At 48.5% G+C, this 21,898-nt stretch overlaps 2 protein-coding genes across 2 annotated transcripts; both read left to right on the forward strand.

Annotated features, from left to right (window-relative positions):
- Positions 1–9,032: 9,032 nt before the first annotated feature.
- LOC131215578 (uncharacterized) lies at positions 9,033–11,056 on the forward strand. The gene is made up of 8 exons (XM_058209970.1): positions 9,033–9,316; positions 9,380–9,652; positions 9,727–9,832; positions 10,091–10,273; positions 10,336–10,423; positions 10,519–10,652; positions 10,727–10,823; positions 10,890–11,056. The coding sequence occupies exons 1-8, from the start codon at positions 9,033–9,035 to the stop codon at positions 11,054–11,056; spliced, it is 1,332 nt and encodes a 443-aa protein (XP_058065953.1).
- A 2,452-nt stretch (positions 11,057–13,508) lies between these two features.
- Positions 13,509–21,823, forward strand: LOC131205712 (putative fatty acyl-CoA reductase CG5065). The gene is made up of 10 exons (XM_058197932.1): positions 13,509–13,598; positions 18,160–18,335; positions 18,406–18,499; positions 19,724–19,978; positions 20,043–20,188; positions 20,260–20,551; positions 20,603–20,871; positions 20,946–21,097; positions 21,164–21,269; positions 21,337–21,823. The coding sequence occupies exons 2-10, from the start codon at positions 18,217–18,219 to the stop codon at positions 21,437–21,439; spliced, it is 1,536 nt and encodes a 511-aa protein (XP_058053915.1). The 5' UTR covers positions 13,509–13,598; positions 18,160–18,216; the 3' UTR covers positions 21,440–21,823.
- The last annotated feature ends 75 nt before the right edge of the window (positions 21,824–21,898 follow it).

The following is a 21,898-nucleotide window of genomic DNA, read 5'->3' on the forward strand; positions in this document are numbered from 1 at the left end:
GAATCAATGCACATTGCGTCACGCTTCTTACGTTTTCCAGAAAAGGACACTCGCATCTTCGGGACCGCCGTCCACAGATTCTATGGAAAACCCTCGCGACCACCTACGACACCGAAAGTACTCAGCAATGATTGACAAGATACATGGTACGCCCGCGAGCGTCATGTGCGATCCTAATCACACTAATTGCATTGTTGATCTGTTATGGTGAGTACGTGTGGTGTTGAATAGATTGTGTGCTCATCGAGTTACGGCCAGGGCGCCATAGTCACCACATACACATTACTTTCAATAACGCACTAGTGCCCGGGGACCATAAGAAGCCATCGTTCGCGTGGTGATGCTGCTGCTGCTGTCCTGTTTGGCAGTTTTCAGCCGAGGATGGCGCTCAGCGCCCCAATGATCGATGATATGGTAGTCAACACCAAGCAATTGCCATTAATGAAGCGCGCAAGTAGAGCCGTTCCCCGGTGGACAGATGGTCCGTTTCGGTTTTTATTCCTCCTCCTAGTGCCAGACACTTTTGAAGTTGTTGTCCTTTCGCTGATGTGGGAGACACACGGCAAGGCAAACCGATGCAGCACAGTGTACGAGTGGGATTTATTTTATGGATAATATTTCGGCACTTACACGGAAAGCGGCCTTCGGGGAGCTTTTAGTCGAAGTGTGCGGCAATTGCGGCAACGAAAGGCGAACAATTCCGGGCCGGGACCCGGGCGGATTAGGCGAGCGATGCTGCTGGGCTTCGCGGGTTTCCATTCGATTTGTGTCACGTTTGAAGGAATGAAAGCGCTCATCGGAAAAGCGTGTGGGAAAGCGTTGGGTTTTCGGGTGAATATTGGAATTTATTAAAATTGTTATTGAATTTGCAGGCAGGCAGTTTAGGACTTTTATTTTTGCGAGCAAGGATTACAATAGAGGAGCCAGATTTATGAGTAGGAGAAGGAATAAAGGAACTGAGGCTGAGAAACTAGCTGTGGGCTTTTAGTGGTACTTGCCTAAGATTCCGCGACGACGCGGAAACGCTTTTACCACTACGTAATCCAGCACTCCCCCGGAAACGGGCCAAAGTGCATACTATTTTTTTAATAATCGAACAAGTCATAGAAAAATATTCAACCCCCCAAAGGGAGGCGGAAGTGTTCCGTGTTTCGTGAAATTGAATACACAAGCGCAAAAAAAAAAGAAACGGAAACCACACAATGGTTGGTTACAATAAAATAAAATAGTGGCCTACGATCATCCTTCTCCGCGCAATTGTCGGATAAGAAGCCGGGTTTCCTGTTTTACTCCAACCCGGTCGGGTTTATGGTGGGAAAAGAAAAGGCATTCCCTTTTTGGTGGTCCCTTTGGTGGAGGAGCCTTTCCAAAAACCTAACCACCAGCCGACAGGAGCCGCATAACGGCAGAGCCTGTAAGGGGCAGACCAGAAAAAAGAGCAGCATAGTTGGATGGTATTTAATAGAGATTTACTTCGCCACCGTACAGCGAGTGGTAATAGAGAAGCTTCCATTGTAGCCGTGTGTCTCGCGCTATTGTGTTTATCTTGGCCCGTGGCGTTGCATTGTGCGTTTCACGGTGAAGGACTAAAGTGCCAGCCAGCCAGCACCGGCAGAAGCCTTCGGACAGGAACTGGATGCCTTAGCTGCGTACCATCAACTGCGTAGGTATGTTGGGCTCGCGGGTAGATCCAATTAAGGGGTTTCACATTTCATTCTCACGCTCTTTTTTCCATTTTCCTATCAATTTCCGTTGTAAAACAGTGCTGACCACATGCACCGTTAGGGTTTGCTCACGAGAATCTCCGTACAGAACCGTGCGAAAGGATCCAGCTTGGAGGCCCACCAAATGACGGTACGGTAGTGGACTCTCACCTCACGCACCGAGGTGACGCTTTCTATTAAGGACTTAACTTTTTTGACAGAGGCTTTTGACGCGCTACTAAAAATGACCATCAGCCCCATCCGGGGGCTGGTCACGGATTTTCCAAAATTGCGAAAAAACACTTCCGCAGCTCGAAATGGGAACAAAAATTAGATCAAACTGCCAACGAGCTTAGCGACGGTGGGCCGGTGTAAGAAAGTCTCAACAAAACCTCGGGCCGCTCGCTGCACTGACCTGACGATAGGGCAAGATTAACTGGCGTGCGCCATCTTGATTACGATTATCCGTCCAACGGTGGGGAATGTGCGGCCCCAAGGGTGTACACGAAAGCGCTTTCGTGAACTTGCCAAACTAAATTATTAACAATCTGCAGCCCGGTTTTGCAAATTGTTACGCTAAACTTAAAGCGCCCCAAAAGAAAAAAGGGAGAGCGCGCGCAAGAAGCTTTTGCTTGGCAAGACATTGAAAGGGAAGGCAAAAAAGGCTGTCGCTAACACACTTATCGCTAACGTAAAGCTGCTTTACGCGGATTTCGCGGTGCATTTTTTACGGTGGGTCCTGGTGTGGGCCACGGCGGATAAAAGAACGCGTTGAAACGGTGCGGGGAAACAGAGAGGCGAACCTAATCAAACGTTAGACAGTGCAGCACGCACCACAAGCTAACCGGGAACCTGTTGCGGAGTCCTTGGCCAGGCATGCCGTACACGTACCGTCGGATGGAGTTCAGCATTTCACCAACCGACCCCGGCTCATGTGTGCCCGACGGACGTCAGTTTGATGATGAGAAGGAAAAACTTTATCGTTCTTGCCAAAGATTCGATTTGCGCTGCGCTACAGGCCAACGGTGGTAGGCAGCTTCTCATGCTGGGCAAAAACCTGGGCATCAAGGAAACGATTATTAAGTTGTGGCGCAGTTGCTGTTGCCTTTCGGGTTTACCGAGTCTGGTCTGGTTGTGGAATCATGAATGAACGATTCGAGCCACAGATTAGCGTGCATCGTGAAAAATTAGATACGCAAAGTTGTTAATTGTCTCGTCATGTGGTTCTGGAGCATAGTACCATCGGGGATGTTGTTTGAACATTATGTTGTTTTTGGCGATCTTTATAATTGTTTATATAGATCATTGTTGTTATAGAGATCTTGCAAAAAGCATATGGAGGCAAGTCGGAAGGTCGATCAAAAAGCAGTGCATTGAGTGTTTCAGAGGATTTAAAAATCAAATACCTATTATTTTAGTCAATTTTTATAACTACTTTCACTGGTACAGTTTGCTTCCAAAAGTGTTTTTAACGAAGCAAGGACAGTTTTGAAAAGTGTGTTTGATGCTTCAGCTCCTTCGTCTTTAGATAGTTAAAAAAATAATGATACTAGGCTGTTCAACAAGTTCATAGGGCCGATACGAAAAACACATTTTTATGGTTTGAAACACACTTTATTATTCAGTATGGTCTCCCTGAACATCAATACACTTGTTCCAACGAGACTCCAATTTAAGAATTCCATCCTTGAAGCGAAAAACTGGAACACCTTCAAAATACGGTTTCGCAGCTGTTATGACTTCATCATTTGATGAAAAACGCTTTTCACGCATGATTTTTTTAGGGTCTAAAGACCAGGGGAAGTCGCTAGCGGCCAAATTTGGTGAATACGGCGGATACTCAAACATTTCGGGAAACCAAAAATTCAGTCAAAATATTGGTTATACTACTCAATGAGAGGTCTAGGCGTTGTACTAAACGCCTTTCAGTGATTCGACGATTTTCCAATACGATGTCCTGAATTTTTTCAACGATTTCAGGTGTCTGTTTTTTGACGTGGATCGTCTTGAAGGCTCTTACGACGACGTTTACATTCAAACATCCCTCTTTTAATGTACTAGTCCTTACCACAATTTTTCTTTGCTTTTAAACCTTTCACAAATAAAAATAAAATCACTACACGATAATTGATTTTTTCCGTAGTGTCGACAAGCCACTTGTAGAAAACAAATTAAGAGACCGAATGAAATGAAATTTCACATACGTTCATATGAAGAGGGTACCAATATAACAAAAAAAAAATTAGGCTCTTAGCAGCCCCCCTTGATTACTGACCATACGAACTTATTGAACACACTAGTATTTAAAAATAACATTAGAAAAGATCATCAAACCATTATAAAAAATATTCCTATTCATAAAATATTTAAAAAAGAATGGTCAAGATGCAAGGTTAGCAATGTCCACGAAAGTAAAAACCTCTGCTGGTTAATTTTATTTTCGCGGCAACGATGTCAATTGTGCGTTGTCTATGCCGTAGCATTTTATGGGGGCCCCGCTAAGTGCTACCATGGCACAGCACATCTAGCAGCCATTGCACAACACATACCAGTTAGTGCCGATCGTTAGCCTACGCAGTGCCTACGATTGCAAGTAACTTCTACTTAACCTCCACAACCGAAAGGGGGCTTTATAGCGTAACTACGCTTAAAATATGGACCACAACCTTCATCTTGTTTATCGTTTTCTGCGCTATAAAAATCGTCCATCACAGGTGAGTATTAGTATTTATTTCGTTTGCACGAATTAGACTATGCAACTCTGTACGGTGGGGGCATAAATGAAAAGTTTTTGATCCCCGACTTCGCGGGCCATTTCCTTCCCCTCTTTGGCGGCGTCGGTCGTTGGTGTGTTGCAGAAACCTAGATCTTTTTATGCACGACATGAGTCACTCCGTAGCCTTCGGAGTACGGTGAGGCAAACTTTTCACTTTTCGTGCTACAACCTCCGGACATTATGATGCTCTTAGGTCCGGCCGTGGAATCAGTTGAACAAGTAACTTTGCCCTTTCCGCTACACGGCGCCACACTTGGGGCAGTCTTTGGTCCTGGTCGGAGGACACCTTCCCAATTACAGCAACACTCTCCACGCACGTTCGATGTGACCCGGATATCGGACCAAACATAGGCGACCGGTGCGGCCGGAACGTCCCGGTTTTCCAGTCGATTCCGGTCGGGAGTCAAGATGTCAGGCAGTTTGGCGCACTTTGTCCTTCGACTTTCCCGTGTGCCGAGGGGCTGCTGCAGAACACGGGTGTGTATGTGGATGAGATTTATAATTTTATTGTAAAGTTTCAAGTACATCACCGGCGTGTGGGTTTTTCCACCGTTTGGGATGTGTTTTATCGCTAGCGCTCGAAGGACATCGACGGCCAGGACTGGTCTCTTGGCTGCACCTTGTCGCCCCACGATTTAAGACACCCGCGGGGATCACTACACAAGGTGCATAATATGCTTAGTGTGCAGAAAGGGCATTTTGGGCCCGTCCCAGTGGCCCAGGTAAGTGTAACTAGCATAAGTTTTCAACCTTTCAACCGGGCAAGCATAAGCCGCTGCCAAAGTAGCGACCAACTGAGGCCAATTCATTGTGTTGGCAACCTTTTCTTTTCGCTTTCTGGCGTGCCGTTGCAAAGTTTCGGCACAAGGGTAAGTCCGAGGGTAGCCTTGGATGCACCCACTAGTTGGCCGGCATTCGGTTGGTGCAGCGCGTTACAACACACATTCTACCGGCAACTGTAGTTTGCGATAGTTTCCGGTTAATTATTGTAGTTGGTTTGTTGGGCAAGTGAAATGTTTTCCGAATCGAGGGTCACCACCGTTCCCAGGATTCGGATCACGCCGATCGATTTCAGATCATGATATCGATCCACTTACGAAAAGTGATGCGAATGCAGCTATGAGGCTTTGCTCTGCAATTAATCATGTTTGGAGGTGTTGCAGTCCTCGGGGACGTAGATTTGTCAAAAATGCTTCTGAGGATTACTGAACTGATCAAAGATAGTGGATAGTATGCAATAGATTGTAGGCACAGAACCGTCATAGCGCCAACGTTCTCTAAAAACTTGATCTTTCTTCGTTCTTCTTCTTCGTTCTTCTTCTTCGTTCTTCGTTTGTACAATTTTTGCCAAAAAATCGTACGTTTTGATGATCCCTTGTGGCTAATCCCTGAAACCGGAGAGACCACTGCGGGAAAGCCATTTTGAGACCATTCGATGGGTATAACGACAAACGTTCTGAAGGGTATCCTGGAACACCAATTAAATTCTTGTTTTGGGTGATTGGAAATAATCTACATGTGTTGCGGAACTCGGGAGATTAGAAAAATATGATTTTAAATAAACAAATCGCATCCTCTGAGAACTTGAACTATTCTTAGAAGCATAATATTTACTTGGTACCCTTGGGCTTTCTCTCTGAAGCGTTACACACAGGATGTTGTCTAGGTTATTGCCTGTTTACGACGCCCTATGCATATCGCCGGATGTTCGCCTGCCAAAAGCAATGTGCTTGAACCGTACCATACCGTATGCCTTATGCCTTTACCGTATGCCTTTTTAATGCGCATATCCGCCACAATAAAAAGTGTACTTTAAAAAGTCGGCACCCTCACGAGCAGAGCACTGAATGAGGGTGATTTGCAATAGAATCGCGCTTAATAAAACTTTCGAAACCGCTATCGTTAACGAGTGGCAACTCGAGCAAGTGGGAGCAGGAGTTGTTCCACGAATACTTTGTGTCGCTCCGGAAAAGCCAAAAAACTGAGGGACGAAACACGACTGTTGGCACGGACACACCGCGAAAGTCAGGACCGTGAGCTGAGTTCATGTCACCCGAGCTGGGGTTTAAATTTTGGCACCACTTACATTGTGTTCCAGATGTGAGGCACTGCTATCGTCCTTGGGACAATCCACGACACACAGACACACGCACCAATCACTCTCACTAAAAGTACTGTGGATTGCAAAAGTACATCGCCGAACGTAACGATACTAACTCGCCCTAGTGCACCACGTTATGCGTTACGCTCATCGCATAACGCTTCCAGGTTCAGGTCACTTGCGCCGCCTTATCCTAACGCAACTGCCCTCAGCAAACGTCTGAATCTTTTGCGATCATTTTCGAACGATTTTATAAAGCCGTAAGCCGGAAGCTGGGCGGAACTTGATTGGTGTTTTAGTGTGTCCGAAAATGGTGGCCCTGTCGAAAAATTAAACCTAACCTAACCTAACGGTCTGCGGCCGTCGAAGCCCTGCGAATATGATGCCTCGCTGACACACTGCGTTAGGAGCCATTTCTTCGCGCCAAGGCGTGTGCGGGCGTCCAAGACACCATCTATCATTGTTATCGGAACCGTTATCAATAATAATGGCACGCCGGGGCGGGATCCTTCCTTCCGGGTTCGCATAATCCTGGGTTCCGCCTGTAAACTGAGGCCGGCTCGGCGAATAACCATCGCCGCCGCCGCCGCCGCCCTTGGTCGGTTGTAATTAAAGTAGTTAATTTTAATTTTTCTCTAACCACACGCACACACGCGAGAGGCCGCCCAAGGGACACAAAAAGGGACAACAAATTGTTGGCCACCGGACACCGGGCGCTTTAGCAGATCGTGGTCGGGACGATGGCACTTACGCGCCTCGGCCCGGGAGTGATTTATCCGGTTCCGGTAAGACGATCCAGTGTGGGACAGCAAATAAATCCAGCAGCCCGACAGGAGGTCCCGATCACTTGCTGCTGACCTTTGGTGCCGCCCGGGTGACCGGCCAATCCGGTTGACTAAAGTTGGGTTTGTGGGCTTCTTTCTTTGGCTTCCACTTTCGAGTGGGCTAGGGCTAAGCGTGCTTGACGACACGTTGCAACCTAACGAGAATCTTCGCACCAGAGGCCATCGCCACACCACTAGACGAGTACTCCGTTCCCTCGAGGGCACGCCACCGCTCGGTCATTGAATGTGGTCAGTAAGGATATCTTCTTAAAGCGGCTAGTCGCGGCATTGTTGCTCGCCGGGCTCACAGGCCGCTGTTTAGCTGGCCGTGTGCGCCCTAAAAGCGAAAGGACATCCTTGGGCAAGTGTCAGGCCTGTTGACACGTTCGGTGGATATACGTCCTCTGGAAAAGTGTGTTCCATCCTGGTTGGTCGTACGAGCCCCTTTCGAAGACAGGGGCTGAGTGTTCATTATCTGGAACATGGCATAATGATGACAGGCAACAGGATGTTCCATCAAAACTGGCCAACAGATGCTGTCTAGCGGCACTCTTCAACGAATTTAATCGTCTGATGGTTCCGTGCTCGCCGTGGGGATGACGTTTGGTGCATCTGGGACTGGATAAAGCTCTGTCTAAATTAATCGTCATTATGGGTTATGTTTTTCTAACGCTAGCTTCTGCGTGTAGTATAGCTTCAACCGACTACCGGCCAAGGTTGTGCTAAAAATCGTAATGAGAATCTTGTGCATAGTTAACGGCAATAAATGGCTGGACTAATGGTTAGTTATGAGCGTGGCTCCCGAAGCAGCAATACCACCGTCACTAGCGTTCCGCCGTTTAGCTCTCTATGTGCATCCAAGAGATTGAATGGTTGCTGCTGCTCTCGGTAGCTTGCCTCCAGGCTCGGTGTATCGCCTCCGGTTTCATTCCCAATTCTTTTCCACACCGTCGGTAGAATGTCAAAGAAGCGGACCGAACCACGGACCGCGGGTCTTAACGGTGCCAATCGTTGCGACATCCAACGCTGAGCCCTACCCGGTGGCTGGTAGCGTGTAAATGCTTCCGAATGATTGATGTTTGGCGTGACTTGGGGTCGTGCAGCATTATGGACGATTATGCACCCTGGTTTAGCATGCATTTTCGATTAGCACACGCCGTTCCACATGGTGCCCCTAGAAGTCGCATCATTCTGGTGGAATGCAATTGTCCCTTTGACCAAACTATGAGATTCACTAAATGAAAGCCGAATATTTAAAGTTTAATATAAAAGTAACAAGGGGAAAAGCGAAGCATATGAAGAAATTGTTCGACATTTTTATTGCCTACATTTAGGCGTTTTTGGTGAAAATGGTAAATTAAGTAAATTATTCTTTTGGGAGTTTTAAATTACACATAGTTTATTATATTTTTAGTTTCTACGAGTTGTCGTGATTTATCGAACCTAATTTTGGACTCGTTGGAATGTTACTCCCACCGTGCGTTAATTGTGTCATGTTTTACAAGCTTGTCCACCCGGTGGAGGGACTCAGTAATGTCCGTGCTGATGTTTTTTCAATCCAAAATGAATTTTTACTATATCACTGTGTCGATGACGCTACTACGTCATTCTACGGTGCCCTGCAGGCCATGGAGTTGCTCCGAACCTTCGCGTCCGAATCCTCGTTCCACGGACTTTCGCATCTGGTCCGGGCCGGAACTCACTGGTTGGAGAAGATGTTCTGGCTGTGCGTACTCCTGTTTTCGGTCGTCTACTCCGTCAACCTGTGCCACACGCACTGGGAGCGCTTCCGCGACAACGCCACCGTGCTGAACGTGGAAACGGACTATCTGAGCTGGCAGTTTCGTCCACCGGCGGCCACCGTTTGCTTTGAGCACGTGACCGAGGCAACGCTGGCCGAGCTCGTCTCGAGGTCCGTAATCGGCGCTGTTGGGTAAACTGGGGCACCGGTGACGAAATGTTTCGCGTTTCGCAGATACTGGAAAGTGACCACGAATCATACCCGTTACCTGTACTATCGCCAATTTCTGCTCACGGTCAATCGGGCTCGGTACGACAATTTGTGGTCCTTCGAACCGTTCGCGAACGACTCGACGCTCGACGGCAACGTCAGTATGATCGATTTGGTGCGCGAGCTCCACCAACCGTGGACACCGCCCGGGAAATCGTTTGCCCCGGTCCTGACGGAGGTGGGCATTTGTTACTCGTCGACCGCTCTGTACCACCTTCAGAGCCCGGACGTCGAAGGGTAAGTATCGAAGGGTTCTCCGACCGTGGCGATTGTTGCATCGTCTCTCCTTCTCTCGGTCGGAACTGTCTTAGGCCGCCAACGGAGTACTTGCGGGCAAGGGCCGACAGTTGCAGCACGCTGGATGTTTGCCGAGCGATGGTCGCCATGAGCCACACCGACGCCACCCGGAACGATGTAGTAAGTGTGGTTGCAGCACAGAACCATTTGTCACAACCCACCGGCACCGGACCATAATGCATTTTATGCGAAGCGTGTTGGTATGTGCCGAAAGACATTGAACGGTCTTGCAACACTCAAAGGCATGTTCTTCCGAAAGAGTTGCTTTAATCCGCTACTACAACAAAGGTTTTGGAGTAGGATAAAACAAAAAGTGCATCTAATTAGCAACTGAGAGGGAATCTGAGGCAATATGCAGTTTGTGATATTCTTTTCCAGTACATCCACATAGAGGAGGACGTAATGACGGGAGACAGCCCTATCCACTATGTCCTCGGGGAGCACCACATCGTCAGCTCGGTCCTGTCGGTGGAGCAGATTGTCGCTTCCAAGGCCGTAAAGCAGCTATCCAGCGGACGGCGCAAGTGTCGCCTTCCGACCGAAGGTCTGCAACATTTTGGCGTAAGTGTTCTCCCTCAGACGAACTCCAACAGCTATCGATTCCTGATCGAGGTCCTGATTAGGTTTACACGATGAATTTGTGTCGCATCGATTGCCGCATTGAGGCCGCCCTTCGCCTCTGCGAGTGCGTTCCGTTCTTCTACAACATCGGTACGTAATTGCCAGCGGAAGAAAGTAGAACCCGCGTGCCGATAATTAGCAAATTGTTTGTTTGTCACCGTTTTTCGGGCTAATCGGCACCAAAGGGAAACCCTTCTGCAAATCGGCCGGTCTGTACTGCTTGGCGATGCACTACGAAAGCTGGTACCCGACGGACAACTGCAGCTGTGCGCCCCTCTGCGAGTTCGTCTCCTATCGGCAGATCTCGTTTAAGCGAAAGGTAATTGGGCGATATGATAGTTTTCTAGTTGTTCAAACCGGAACCGCCATTGTGATTGTGTCGCATGCCAACAGGTGGTGGAACAGGCGAACAGCAAACTCGAAACGCAAATCATTTACCCGCGCATGAGGATGAAGCGTGACGTCCTGTTCGATATCAGCAACTTAATCGGTTAGTTGGAGCTAGCAACCAAGCCCGGGCGTTGTGTTCTAACAGTGTCCCTTTCGGGCCCAACAGTTTCATTCGGTGGCTGCGCGGCACTGTTTCTCGGCTGCAGTTTCATTAGCTTCGTGGAGATTGCATTTTTCGTCCTGGAGTATCTTCTCAAACGGATCTCGGCGTACCGTCAGCGAGCGTCGGGGAACATTGTACCGCAATTCGTACCAGAAGGGACGCGATATTGAGGCTATAAAAATCTTTGCTTCAATTCTTTTTGTAATCCCTTTCCTTATTCGTATCCTTTACTGTGAGCCTGAGGGTCTAATCGATGATCCCTTTGGGGGAGCCGTATGATGTTTTTGAAATCGATTTGCTTAAGTGGATGCTGCAGTAAAAGAAATCGATTAAAGGTTTCAATCAATAATCCGATGAATTCGATAAATTTTAAAAGTTATTATTTTTTTTGGTAAAGACATTCTTCAATCTACCGTCAATTTTACAACCTAATAATTCAAACATATAAACAAAAAAACTTCATCGAAATTAAGTACATAGTTCGGATAGTCTGCGTGAAGTTATTTAATAAAATTGTCCCATTTCTCCCAAACATCATTCGCTCGGTTCAGTTGGTTCAGTTTCAGTAGCTACAAATTTATGCTCCTCGGTGCACAGTCGGAGTCGTGAACGCGCCACCAAACAATGCTGAGGTCCGTGTCCGAGAAGTCAAAAAGTGTGCACGCATCATTAGCGCTATTCATAGCTCATCATGGAGGCGGTTTTGGTTCGGGGGGCCAAAGCCCAGGCTATCAGTTCGACGACCGAAGACGGCTCCCACCCAGAACCCGGAGACCGGTTTCGCAACCCCAATCGGAGCTTCTTCGCGCAAAGACCGCAATGGCGCACCGATAAGCACCGCCAACAACATCACGCCTTATCGTGCTGATGTTTCGGGTCGTTCCACGGGTTCTGGGTCTGGGGGTTTGTCGTGGGCCCGATTAAGACGGAGATCGATTTTCAATCATTGAACCGGCCCGAAAGGAATCTCCGAATCTGTTCTGCGCGCTGCCGGCCGGTTCCATTCGGTGAGCAGCGGTTGTTGTTTGGCCGTACACTATCCGGTTTTGTGGATTCTTGCGGTGTGTAGAAGTGTGTGGAAACGATTTTGCATGTTAAAGAGACGGTCATTTTTTCTCTCTTTTGTTTGCGTTTCAGAATGAAGACGGTTAATAGCGGTTCAGTTTAAAGTTACTCATTTGAAAAATGAGACGCAAATATTCGGAATCCGGAGAAGGTAAGATTCTCGGGTGAGAAGCAATCTTGTTTTAGTTACTACCATAATTTACCATTATATACAGGGTGGCCCATTTGGTGCTCCTTTTTTGAACTTCCAATTACTTGACGTTTAAGAAGCCACACTTCATTCTGAAAATTGTAAACATTTAGTATACACTTTGAAGTTGACAAAATGGAACGCTACACGCTTGAAGAAAGCTGGGAAATATTAAAATAGGTCGGTAGGTCGTCAAATCATTCGACAAAAGCACATTTCATTGAAGCTCATTTCCACCTCGGTGGACATATTAATAAGCAATATTGTGGTTTGGAACCCACACATCGTGCAAGAGAAGCCAATACACCCAAAACGAGTTGCTGTTTAGTGCGAATTTTGGCTGATTGGTTCTTCGGCGGAATTGAAGCTAAGAACTTGGACGGCATTCGGTTTCAACAGGACGTGACAATCTTAAGACCCAAAATCCAAGTTGCTATTGGCGAGATAGGACCACAGACAGTTGATTTTTCCTGAAAAATTGGTCGACCGAATGAGCTACTGCCAAGCCAATTGTGGTGAACGTTGTACCAAAATTGTTTTACATTAAAAAAAGAATTAAGAATCAACCTTTCAAATAAAAGTTTAAGCATCGAAAAATATTCAGCCGTTTCTATTTTATAACCAAATGGAAAATAGAATCCGGAGAGGGCCACCCTGTTATTCCCCACATCGGAAACAATTTTGATAAAATTAAATATTAAAAAAATATTGATCAATAACTTATGCTATGCTCTGTTTTTTTTCTAGTTATCAAAGAACAAAGATGTCGGAAGGTTCCAAAATGGGAAGTTTGACCAAAATAGACTACTTTGTGGTGGTCCATCTCATCTTGGTCTGGAGGCCGTCCTGCAAGATCAACCCACGGCACACCTGCTTCATCCGCGAGGTTACGCCATCAACGACGATCTTCTCACGATCATCTGTCTCGCGAGTGAGAAACCGCGGATCATCTCGCAAAAGCTCGATGATCTCTCTCGCCCACGAAAAGTCTAGAGAGTCGCAGAAACAAATTAGATACGCGCCAACTGAATCGCCAACGGTACGCAGAACCGAGGGTTGCTTTCGTGAACGAGTCTCGCCGATTGCTTCACCATTTGCAGGAACGTCGAGCGGCGGCGTGGTGTGTTTTCCACCAACATTATCATCATTACCATCATCGTCATTGCAATGACCGCGAGACCGCGAGTTATTCCGCGGCCATACTAGCGGTGTGTGCGTGCGTGCGAACACGATTTCCACCGAAACATTGCGAGAGCAGAATCTGCTGGGCCGTTTTTTTTTTTTTGGGTGGGGAGCCTGAGAAAAGCCATGTCGGCCACCGAAGCTCTAGGTCGTTAGGCGGCCTGATCGGGTTGAGTTAGTTGATCGGTAGATTCGACGCTGAGCGGTTCGGCTTTTTCGGTGGTGAACGGTGCTTAGATTGCGTTGCGTGAGCGAGTACAGCAGCGGGCCGAGAAGTAAGTTTCGCAATCGCCGCCACATCAGGAGTTCTGGGTGCACCCAGGTGCACCAGAAACACGTTTGACGCGGAGAGGTGCTGGAAATTGTGCAACTGCTGGTCGTGCGGGCTTAAAGTGACATTAGAAACGCGGCGTAGTGGGTAAGGCTAGTTTGAGGGCGTTAGCGAGGCGATCGTTCCCTGGAGGGACCTAGTAGCCCGATCGCGCCCGATGGGGCGGTGTCTTCACACCAATTTTCGGTACACTTCGACCCCATTTTGTACGCCAGTGCCAAGTTCGGTCGGTGCCAAGGTAGGTTCGTCGTTCGCGGCAGCCAGCCCAGCTCTTTCGCCATCGCACCGTCAAATAAGCCATTCCGTCGATCAGCAATAGGAGCGCGCGCACAGCATCTTCAGGCTTCAGGTTGCGGTGGTGAAGGTTACCGGCTGGCCAGGTCTGTGCGTAGCTCGTCGTCGGTGATCGATGTCATCATCGGGCGTAAGCCATGTGAGGGGCACGTGTCTCGACAGGGAAAAGTAATGAGAGAGGCGAAGTAGACCGACCGTCGCAACCAAATCTTGCACCTCGCTTCTTGGAACGTGCACCGTGCCGTTCGCCGTGCGCATAACCAGTTTTTGTGAGTTTGTTTATTTGAGCAATCGAAGGACCAGCGCCAGCGCACGCAAGCCAGCCAGCGGTGCGCGGGAAATTAAAGAACCACGAACTACTACGCGGCCCCAATCCCAGGTGTCGAGGTGCCCACCTGATCACCGAAGGTTCACGGGAGCCCAAGAGAATGGAGCTGGTGTCTAACACGAATAGCCCACATGCAAATGCGACTTGCATCGCTGCATGCTGCACCCTAATGTGTGGTTTCACGAGAAGCAGTTCGACCAGAAGATGTCGGAGCTCCCCGCCACCGGAATGTTATGCGGAGCTCTTGCTTGGGAAGCAGGTTGCGGGTGCGTGAAGGACCACGGTCTTGCCCAATCCGGTGGACTTTCGGCGATACACGGCCAGTTAGACGCTGCAAGACGGCGGTGTACTTTCAAATCGAAACCCAGCTATGCAGCGGCCGAGGAAGTGAAATCATGTTCTTGGCAATGCTCTTTCCACATAGCGCAGGGCGCGCAACACCGCGCATTAGACTTTCGCCCTTTCGCATGCGCGGGCACGCGGACGTCTTGAAATACGCAGCCCACACGGTGTTGGTTCCTAATGATCGTGGCAGCGCGGATCTTGTGACCTTTGCCCGTAGATCGGTTCGACTTGGGACTAATTTAGCGCGTGTGTGCACAGGGCACAACGTCGTTTGGTCAGGCTGTTCGATTTGCAGACGTGCCTAATGGTCGGTGATTTTAATCGTCCAGCGATCGATAGTCTTCCTTGACTTCCTTGTGAGACTAACCAGGATGTTGAACGTGTGCGAGGTATTTTTATGTATTTGTTTCTTTTTTCGGTTGACACACTTCCTGCTAATTTTATATCTTTATTTTTTTGACGTGTGTCTTAAACAGTCTTCCGCCACTTAAGCCGTGCGCTTTATCGGCACAGCTTTAGCCCAAGGCTATCGGCTCCTGCACTGTGTTTAGAAAGCCACCAAACCTTGAACTCTGTCTCTCCTATTAGTAAGCGACAGCGTTCGTGACAGCGTTTCCTACAGTTTAAATAGCTTGAAGTATTTTGGTTATTTTTATTAAAAGAGCTGCCCCATGTAACATTCCATGGCCGGTGTTATTCCATCACTGCTCTGGAATGTTCCCACTTCGGGTGTGGTGTTGGCCATGGATGCTAACGTTGGTGATAGAATTTGAAGTTCCACTGACCTTCAAGACCCCGTAGAAAATGGAGAAGACCAACTGATTATCATCATTATCGACTCACCCTATCACGCTCACCTTCGACGGCGATAGACGAAGATTGATTAAGGTGTGCAGCCAATAGTATCGCCCTGATCCTAACCAGTTACTCCTTGCGGTGTCTCCCACGTCTGCCATTTTTATGGTCTCCTAAGCTGTGTTATAAAACAATTTGTTACGATTGTTAGTTTCACTCGAAAAGTAAATTGTTTTTCTCCCGCGTGGGACCATCACTGCCGGCGGAAATGCCACAAAAACCGTGTGGCTCAATCGTCTTAACCATCGCTGCCCGGAATCGCTGAGTCAATATCTCGACGCAATACACCGCCACCGCGGTGAGGGGGAGAACCGTTGGGCGGAGAAGGAGAAAATTAAAAACTATCAACCCAGGCCCGGAACGTAGCTCCGCGCTTAATTAACAGCGTGCTGCGCGTGATTTGGTGGGTTCGTTGGTTCGCCGGGAGCCTGGAGCGCCGCTCTGAAGACAGATCGTATGCTCTACTTCGGCGGAACCTTGAAAGCGCGCCGATCGAAGGACCGCGATACCCTACCGGGTGTGATCATTCGACATTGACCTTGGCGCACGCCCCGTCAACGAATCTCCGCCAAACGTCACTGACACTTGCGCCACGCGAAACACGTTTGACGGTCGATCGCGTCTGGGTGATTAGCTCGCGTCTGGTGCTGGTTACAACATTTCGGTTTTTGGAAATGAGCCTGGGTTCCGTACGAGTGGATGGCACGCGAAATATTGGATAATGAGCCGATTCGTTTGGGGGGCGGACGTAGAGGCGTGAAGCGAAGGTCCGATAGATATTACGTCAGTTTGGTTGGTGTAGCCGCACAAGGAGTGGCTCGCCGTCTGTCACATCCTAATAAATTACACGAAGTAAATTTCTCTTCATTATCGGATGGGCCGAAGCATCCGCTTGCCGTGGCCACCGGAAAGTGGGTCTCTCTGACGTGGGCGTCCGTTTCACGTCGAGCTGGGCTTGGATTCGCCTTTAGCCTTGCCAATCCCCACACGTGTTACGACCGAGATGCGCCATTCAATGTCTTTCTTGGCCTTTATTAAAACATTCTGCATTGAATTAATTTCCATACGTCGACGTCCGGTCCTTTTTCCTAAAATGAGGTACATGAATTTTATCACTCGAATTAACCTTCAACAAAGGAGCTACTACAACCCGGTGGCGGCTGGCAAAGAATTTAAATAAATATCTTCCAAGGGTCGCGATCTCTGACGGACCAAGAGTCCTTCATCCTCTCGGGCGCCTCGGCAACGGTATTTTGGTGGTATTTCGTTGGTAACATGCAAATAAGGAACAAACGGGCTTAGCCTAATTAACATCAAGCAGAGACGAATCTAATGTCGAGCCGTTGGTATTCATTTATCAGCCACCGAGGGTCACCATAAACCTTTCGCCTTCTGTCACCTTGCTCTGCTCTGGCACCCCGCGAGTGTGTCTCTATAAGGTCATCACTGTCGCGCCGACCCACTGAAACGAATAGCTCTTCCAGTGGCGGCAGCAGCTTCCAAGGCCTGTGAAGGATAAGGTTCGGTTTTCTTAGGAGCATGGTACGATCATTTACGGAGCCACTAGTTGGAGGTAACTGTTGGCGACGCTAGTGGTTCGATAGTGATACCACACGGCTACCTCAAGGCTACCCTGTCCCCGATGCCCAGCTAATAAACGGTGTCACGTTCTTGCGTTTGCGGCTTAACACGGTCAGTAACTGCGTTCCGAAACGGAATCGACATCACTGATCGACTGTCGACAGTGTTCTTTGGAATGTTTGCTTTAAATCGGAGCTGGCCGATTAACCGACCGTGGCCAACGCTTCGTTGAATCGGTGTCCGAGATCGTATTGATGTCAGTTAATTACGGACCTCGGTGGGGGGAGGCTTCACTATCGATCAAGTTATGAATTAAAAATCGATCAATGTAGCGATCTGCGGCTACAACTAATTCGAGTGGAACTGAATTCGCCAGCCTGTTAGTCGTTACGTTCGGGTTGATTCGTATTTTATGTTGAAATCTCATTCAGTATATAAATATATTATATTCCAAAATATGCGAGGCTCTGTACGGAAAGTGAATGGCGACTGAAAAATATTACCAAATTACGAAAATGAATATACATGAATATCATACGAAGTAATACACTGATGATCGCCGGTAAATGAAAACTGATTCAATAAAGAATGAGAAGTGCGAAGTGAAATCGTGAATTGCGTTAACCGATTGCGAGTAAATCGCCAACGATGGCGACAACGACGGTAGTGACCCCTAGCCCAATGCAAATTAATCCACTAGAAACACTAGCTATTGTACTTCGCAAATTGAAGTTAAAGTTCGTGGTGTTCATGCTGATGATGATGGTGGTGCGCGTAATTAAGCGAACCGTTTGCGGGGTTGTCAATTATGCAATCGACCACGGCTCGTGCTCTATGATTGTTGAAAGTGAATTAATTAATGGCCCGGTGATAATGAGTGCTTCCCCGTCTGCTGAAGCAGCTTCCGTGCTTCGTGACTTCGTGCTTGTGATGAGGTGTAAAACGTATCATTCAAAGGGGGATCAAATGTACCGTACTTATCGCGATCGTGATGACGATCGACCGCTTAAGGATTGTTTGTTTTGTGGTCAAGTTTGGTGTGGTTTTTTTAAAAGAATGTTCTAATTGTGTGATGATACCTACTTCTCATTTGCTCACTCAGCGTCTCTTCGGTTGAGCGAACCGTGTAAACATTAGCCACGATTAACCAGAAGCCACGATGGACGTCGACATGAACGACGGAAAGGATCGTATAGCGCCGATGTTCAAGGATCGGCACGTGCTGATCACGGGCGGCACCGGATTCCTCGGCAAGGCGTTGATCGAGAAGTTGCTCCGGTAAGTATAGCCCGCGGTGGTCGTTGAACGATTTTGTCACCATCACAACGCTCTCGCTGTCTCGCTGCAGATGCTGCCCGGAGATCGGCCAGATCTACTTGCTGGTCCGGGCGAAGAAGGGCAAAGCGCCCCGGCAACGCTTGGAGGACATCTTCGCCAATCCGGTAAGCCTGCGCGACCTGCTAATCAAATTGAGGACAAGGATGTGTCGGTTGGTGGGCCAGTGGGCCACGTGAAGCATAAAAGGAGCCCCGGCCCCGCAGATGTTAGCCAGCAACGTCATAGGCTTGCACTCCCTCTCTCTCTCTCTCTCGGTTGTAGTATCGTGCGGCGTCAACACTTGAAAAGCTCTGTGTCGACGGCACGGGTCGCCTCGGACATGGCACGGGTTGGTCCGCGTAAAAAGCCAACCTTGGGTTACTCAATCGCGGCTCGACGCATTCACGGATCTCGCAGCTCGGTGTTTGAATCGTTCATTTGAGCTTTCGATGAAGCAACCGTAGCGGTGGTAGTCATTAGCACACGCTCGAAGCATTGCACACGACGAGAGCATCGAGAGTGGTGTAAAGTGGAATCCCGCACGTCCGAATGTCTGTTACATCTTTTGAGACACACCGGTTTTTGTGGGTTATTTCTATTTTTTTCATTACCCACCTAACCTCATTCTCGTAAAATAAAGACGTCCTCCATTACACGCCCTGCCAGTGGGTTAAATTGCACATCCTGCCACAGTAGGGTTTTAATGGCTATAACCGGCATCAATCTGCCAGTAGAATATATGAGAGAAACCGGCGTTTGAGCAGTGCGGTGATCAGTTTAATCGAATGGCCCAGGGGTGCTGCATAATCATGCGAAGCACTAAGTGGCGCCTGATAGCTCGTGACTTCACCGGATGAGGGACTTTCTCCGTCACTGGAAGGTGATTATGTGATTAATCTTGCGCTTATGTAAGCGCACAGATGTTATAATCGCTTATCATGCAGTAGGCGATACTTTCCAATAAAGCATTTCGGTGACAGCAATGAATCTAGTACTCATACGGTGACTGAGGTTTCATTCTCTAACGTTTTTTTTTTGAAACGTAAATGAAAAACTGAAACATTAAGTTATTGGCATAGACCCAGTTTTACGATGAATGGTTGAAAGTAAGATTTAAATTATGGTATGCATAAAGCATATTTTTCGAAGTTGGACACTTGGTCCGAAGAATGCACCTATCTCGCAGAACCCACAAGCTAAGCGATTTATCGTTTAAAAAATACTTCAGACAAACTTTTGATTTGTCGTTTTTTGGAAATCGACGCTCCCAATTAGCGACTTTTGGGGGGGCTTTGGTTTGGTGGTTGATGCGAATTTAATGCCCCCACGTGGTCCGTTTCGCTCCACAGCTATTCGACACGGTCAAAGGCATCCGCGGCCTGGATGCGTTGCTGAGCCAGTGCACCGTGGTTGGGGGCGATGTGACGGAACCGGACCTGGCCCTTTCGTCCGAAGACCGGAACCTGCTGACGGACAACATATCGATCGTGTACCACTGCGCCGCTACGATCCGCTTCGACGAGACGCTCAAGAAGGCGGTCATGCTCAACACCCGCGGCACCAAGCTGATGATCGATCTGGCGAAGCAGTGCAAAAAGCTGGAAGTGAGTGTTGCCTGAAGTCCTTTATGCCCGCTGGCTCAAGATCGTGGATTGTGTGCTTTCACAGATGTTCGGATATGTGTCCACCTCGTACTGCCACCTGAACGAGAAGCTGCTGCTCGAGAAACCGTACGCACCGCCGGCTGACCCGCACAAGGTGATAAAGGCGGTCGAATGGCTGGAGGAAAGCGTCGTCGATGGGATGACCAAAAAGTGAGTATCACATCACATGGGCGTTGCAGCTTTTAGTGTCCTTTCTACTGGTTGCTAACGTTCTGTTGCAGAATTTTGGGCGATTGTCCCAACACCTACGCCTACACCAAAGCTCTGGCCGAAGCGCTAGTGGTAGAGTCGATGAGCGAGATTCCGGCCGTCATCTTCCGTCCCTCGATCGTGATCCCGACCTGGCGCGAACCGATCCCCGGGTGGACGGACAACATCAACGGGCCGGTGGGTCTGCTGATCGGTGCCGGCAAGGGCGTGATCCGCTCGATGTACTGCAACTCGGACGGCTACGGTGACTATCTGCCCGTGGACTTTGCCGTCAGTGCGATGTGCGTGTGCACCTGGAACTACGTTGGCCGAAAGTAAGTCTGTGCCGGGAAAGTAAACCGTGCGTGGTCTAAGATAACCGGTGCCCTACTGCTTTCCAGGGATCATGCTCGCAACATCTACCATCTGGTGAGCTCGGCAGAGATCAAGGTCTCCTGGGAGGGCATCATCGAGCGCGGCAAGTGGATCGTATCGAACAAGATCCCACTGAACGGTGTCCTGTGGTACCCGGGTGGGACGATGAAGCGCACACGATGGGAGCACACACTGTCCGCGTTCTTCTTCCACTGGATACCGGCGTTTCTGATCGACTGCCTACTCTACTGCTTCGGATACAAACCAATGTAGGGGCCGGCGTTTCGGCATCCAATTCCGGTGGGGCGAAAGATCACTAATTCTTGCCCGCTCCTAATTCCAGACTGTGGAGAATACATCAGCGTATCGCCAAAGGTTTTGAAGTGTTTGAGTACTACGCCAACAATCAGTGGGACTTTGATAATGCCACCGTTCTGTACCTGCGAACGATCATCAACGAGGAGGAGAAGGTTAAATTCAAAATCGATGCAGGAGGTAATGAAGGTCTCCCGTTTGGTGATTCTACTTTTCCGAAGTAACACACCGTTCCATTCCCGACAGGTGTCGAGATACAGGAGTACTTTGAAAACTGTATACGAGCCGCCCGGTGGTACATCCTGAAGGAGACGGATGACACGATCCCAGCCGCTAGGCGCCACATGAGAGTGTAAGTATTCGACCGTACGCCCTGGCGACTCCTTTATATATCGGTACCTTTTCTGCTCTGCCTACAGTATGTGGTGGGTCGACAAGATATGCAAAACGATAATCTACGGTGGACTCATCTACTACATCGGAAAGGCGCTCTACTCGCTACTGTTTGCGTCCGTGTTCTAAGCTTCGCCGGGCTGGATGTACCTTACCTGACTAGATCCCGAAACCTGGTCCACAGTTGGGGGGCAGTTCGGTATTAATTAAGTGCAATTAATTCTTAGATTCCATCACACGACTGCCGCTACTCACGGTGCGATTTGGCGGTTAGTTTGTTGATTGTTTTTCACTCTCTCCCGATTGGTCCTTATCTTTTGCCGGCATCTAAAGACACCGTTTCCGACCATCGATGGATTACCCCATTTGCCGTTCCGGTTTAATTTTTGTTTTTGTTTACTTAGTGTCGGGGTGTAGTGCTGTAAGTGTTTAACTGTGGTTCACGCATAGCCTAAGATGCCTCCGCCGGACGCGGCGGCAACGATTAATAAATAAACCACTAAATCATTTGATTTTTATCACCAAACAATCGGCGTTACTGATCGCGGGTCAATTATGGAATGGATGTGACCCTAGTAAGCGCATCTA

The sequence above is a fragment of the Anopheles bellator genome, chromosome 1 (assembly GCF_943735745.2).
Source record: "Anopheles bellator chromosome 1, idAnoBellAS_SP24_06.2, whole genome shotgun sequence".
Taxonomy (NCBI): domain Eukaryota; kingdom Metazoa; phylum Arthropoda; class Insecta; order Diptera; family Culicidae; genus Anopheles; species Anopheles bellator.

Coding starts and splice junctions, on each gene's coding strand:
- LOC131215578 (XM_058209970.1), top strand. CDS start 9,033: ATGGAGTTGCTCCGAACCTTCGCGTCCGAATCCTCGTTCCACGGACTT. Junction 9,653..9,726: donor CAGAGCCCGGACGTCGAAGG/GTAAGTATCGAA, acceptor GAACTGTCTTAG/GCCGCCAACGGAGTACTTGC. Junction 9,833..10,090: donor ACGCCACCCGGAACGATGTA/GTAAGTGTGGTT, acceptor ATTCTTTTCCAG/TACATCCACATAGAGGAGGA.
- LOC131205712 (XM_058197932.1), top strand. CDS start 18,217: ATGGACGTCGACATGAACGACGGAAAGGATCGTATAGCGCCGATGTTC. Junction 19,979..20,042: donor AGCAGTGCAAAAAGCTGGAA/GTGAGTGTTGCC, acceptor GTGCTTTCACAG/ATGTTCGGATATGTGTCCAC. Junction 20,552..20,602: donor GCGTGTGCACCTGGAACTAC/GTTGGCCGAAAG, acceptor GCGTGGTCTAAG/ATAACCGGTGCCCTACTGCT.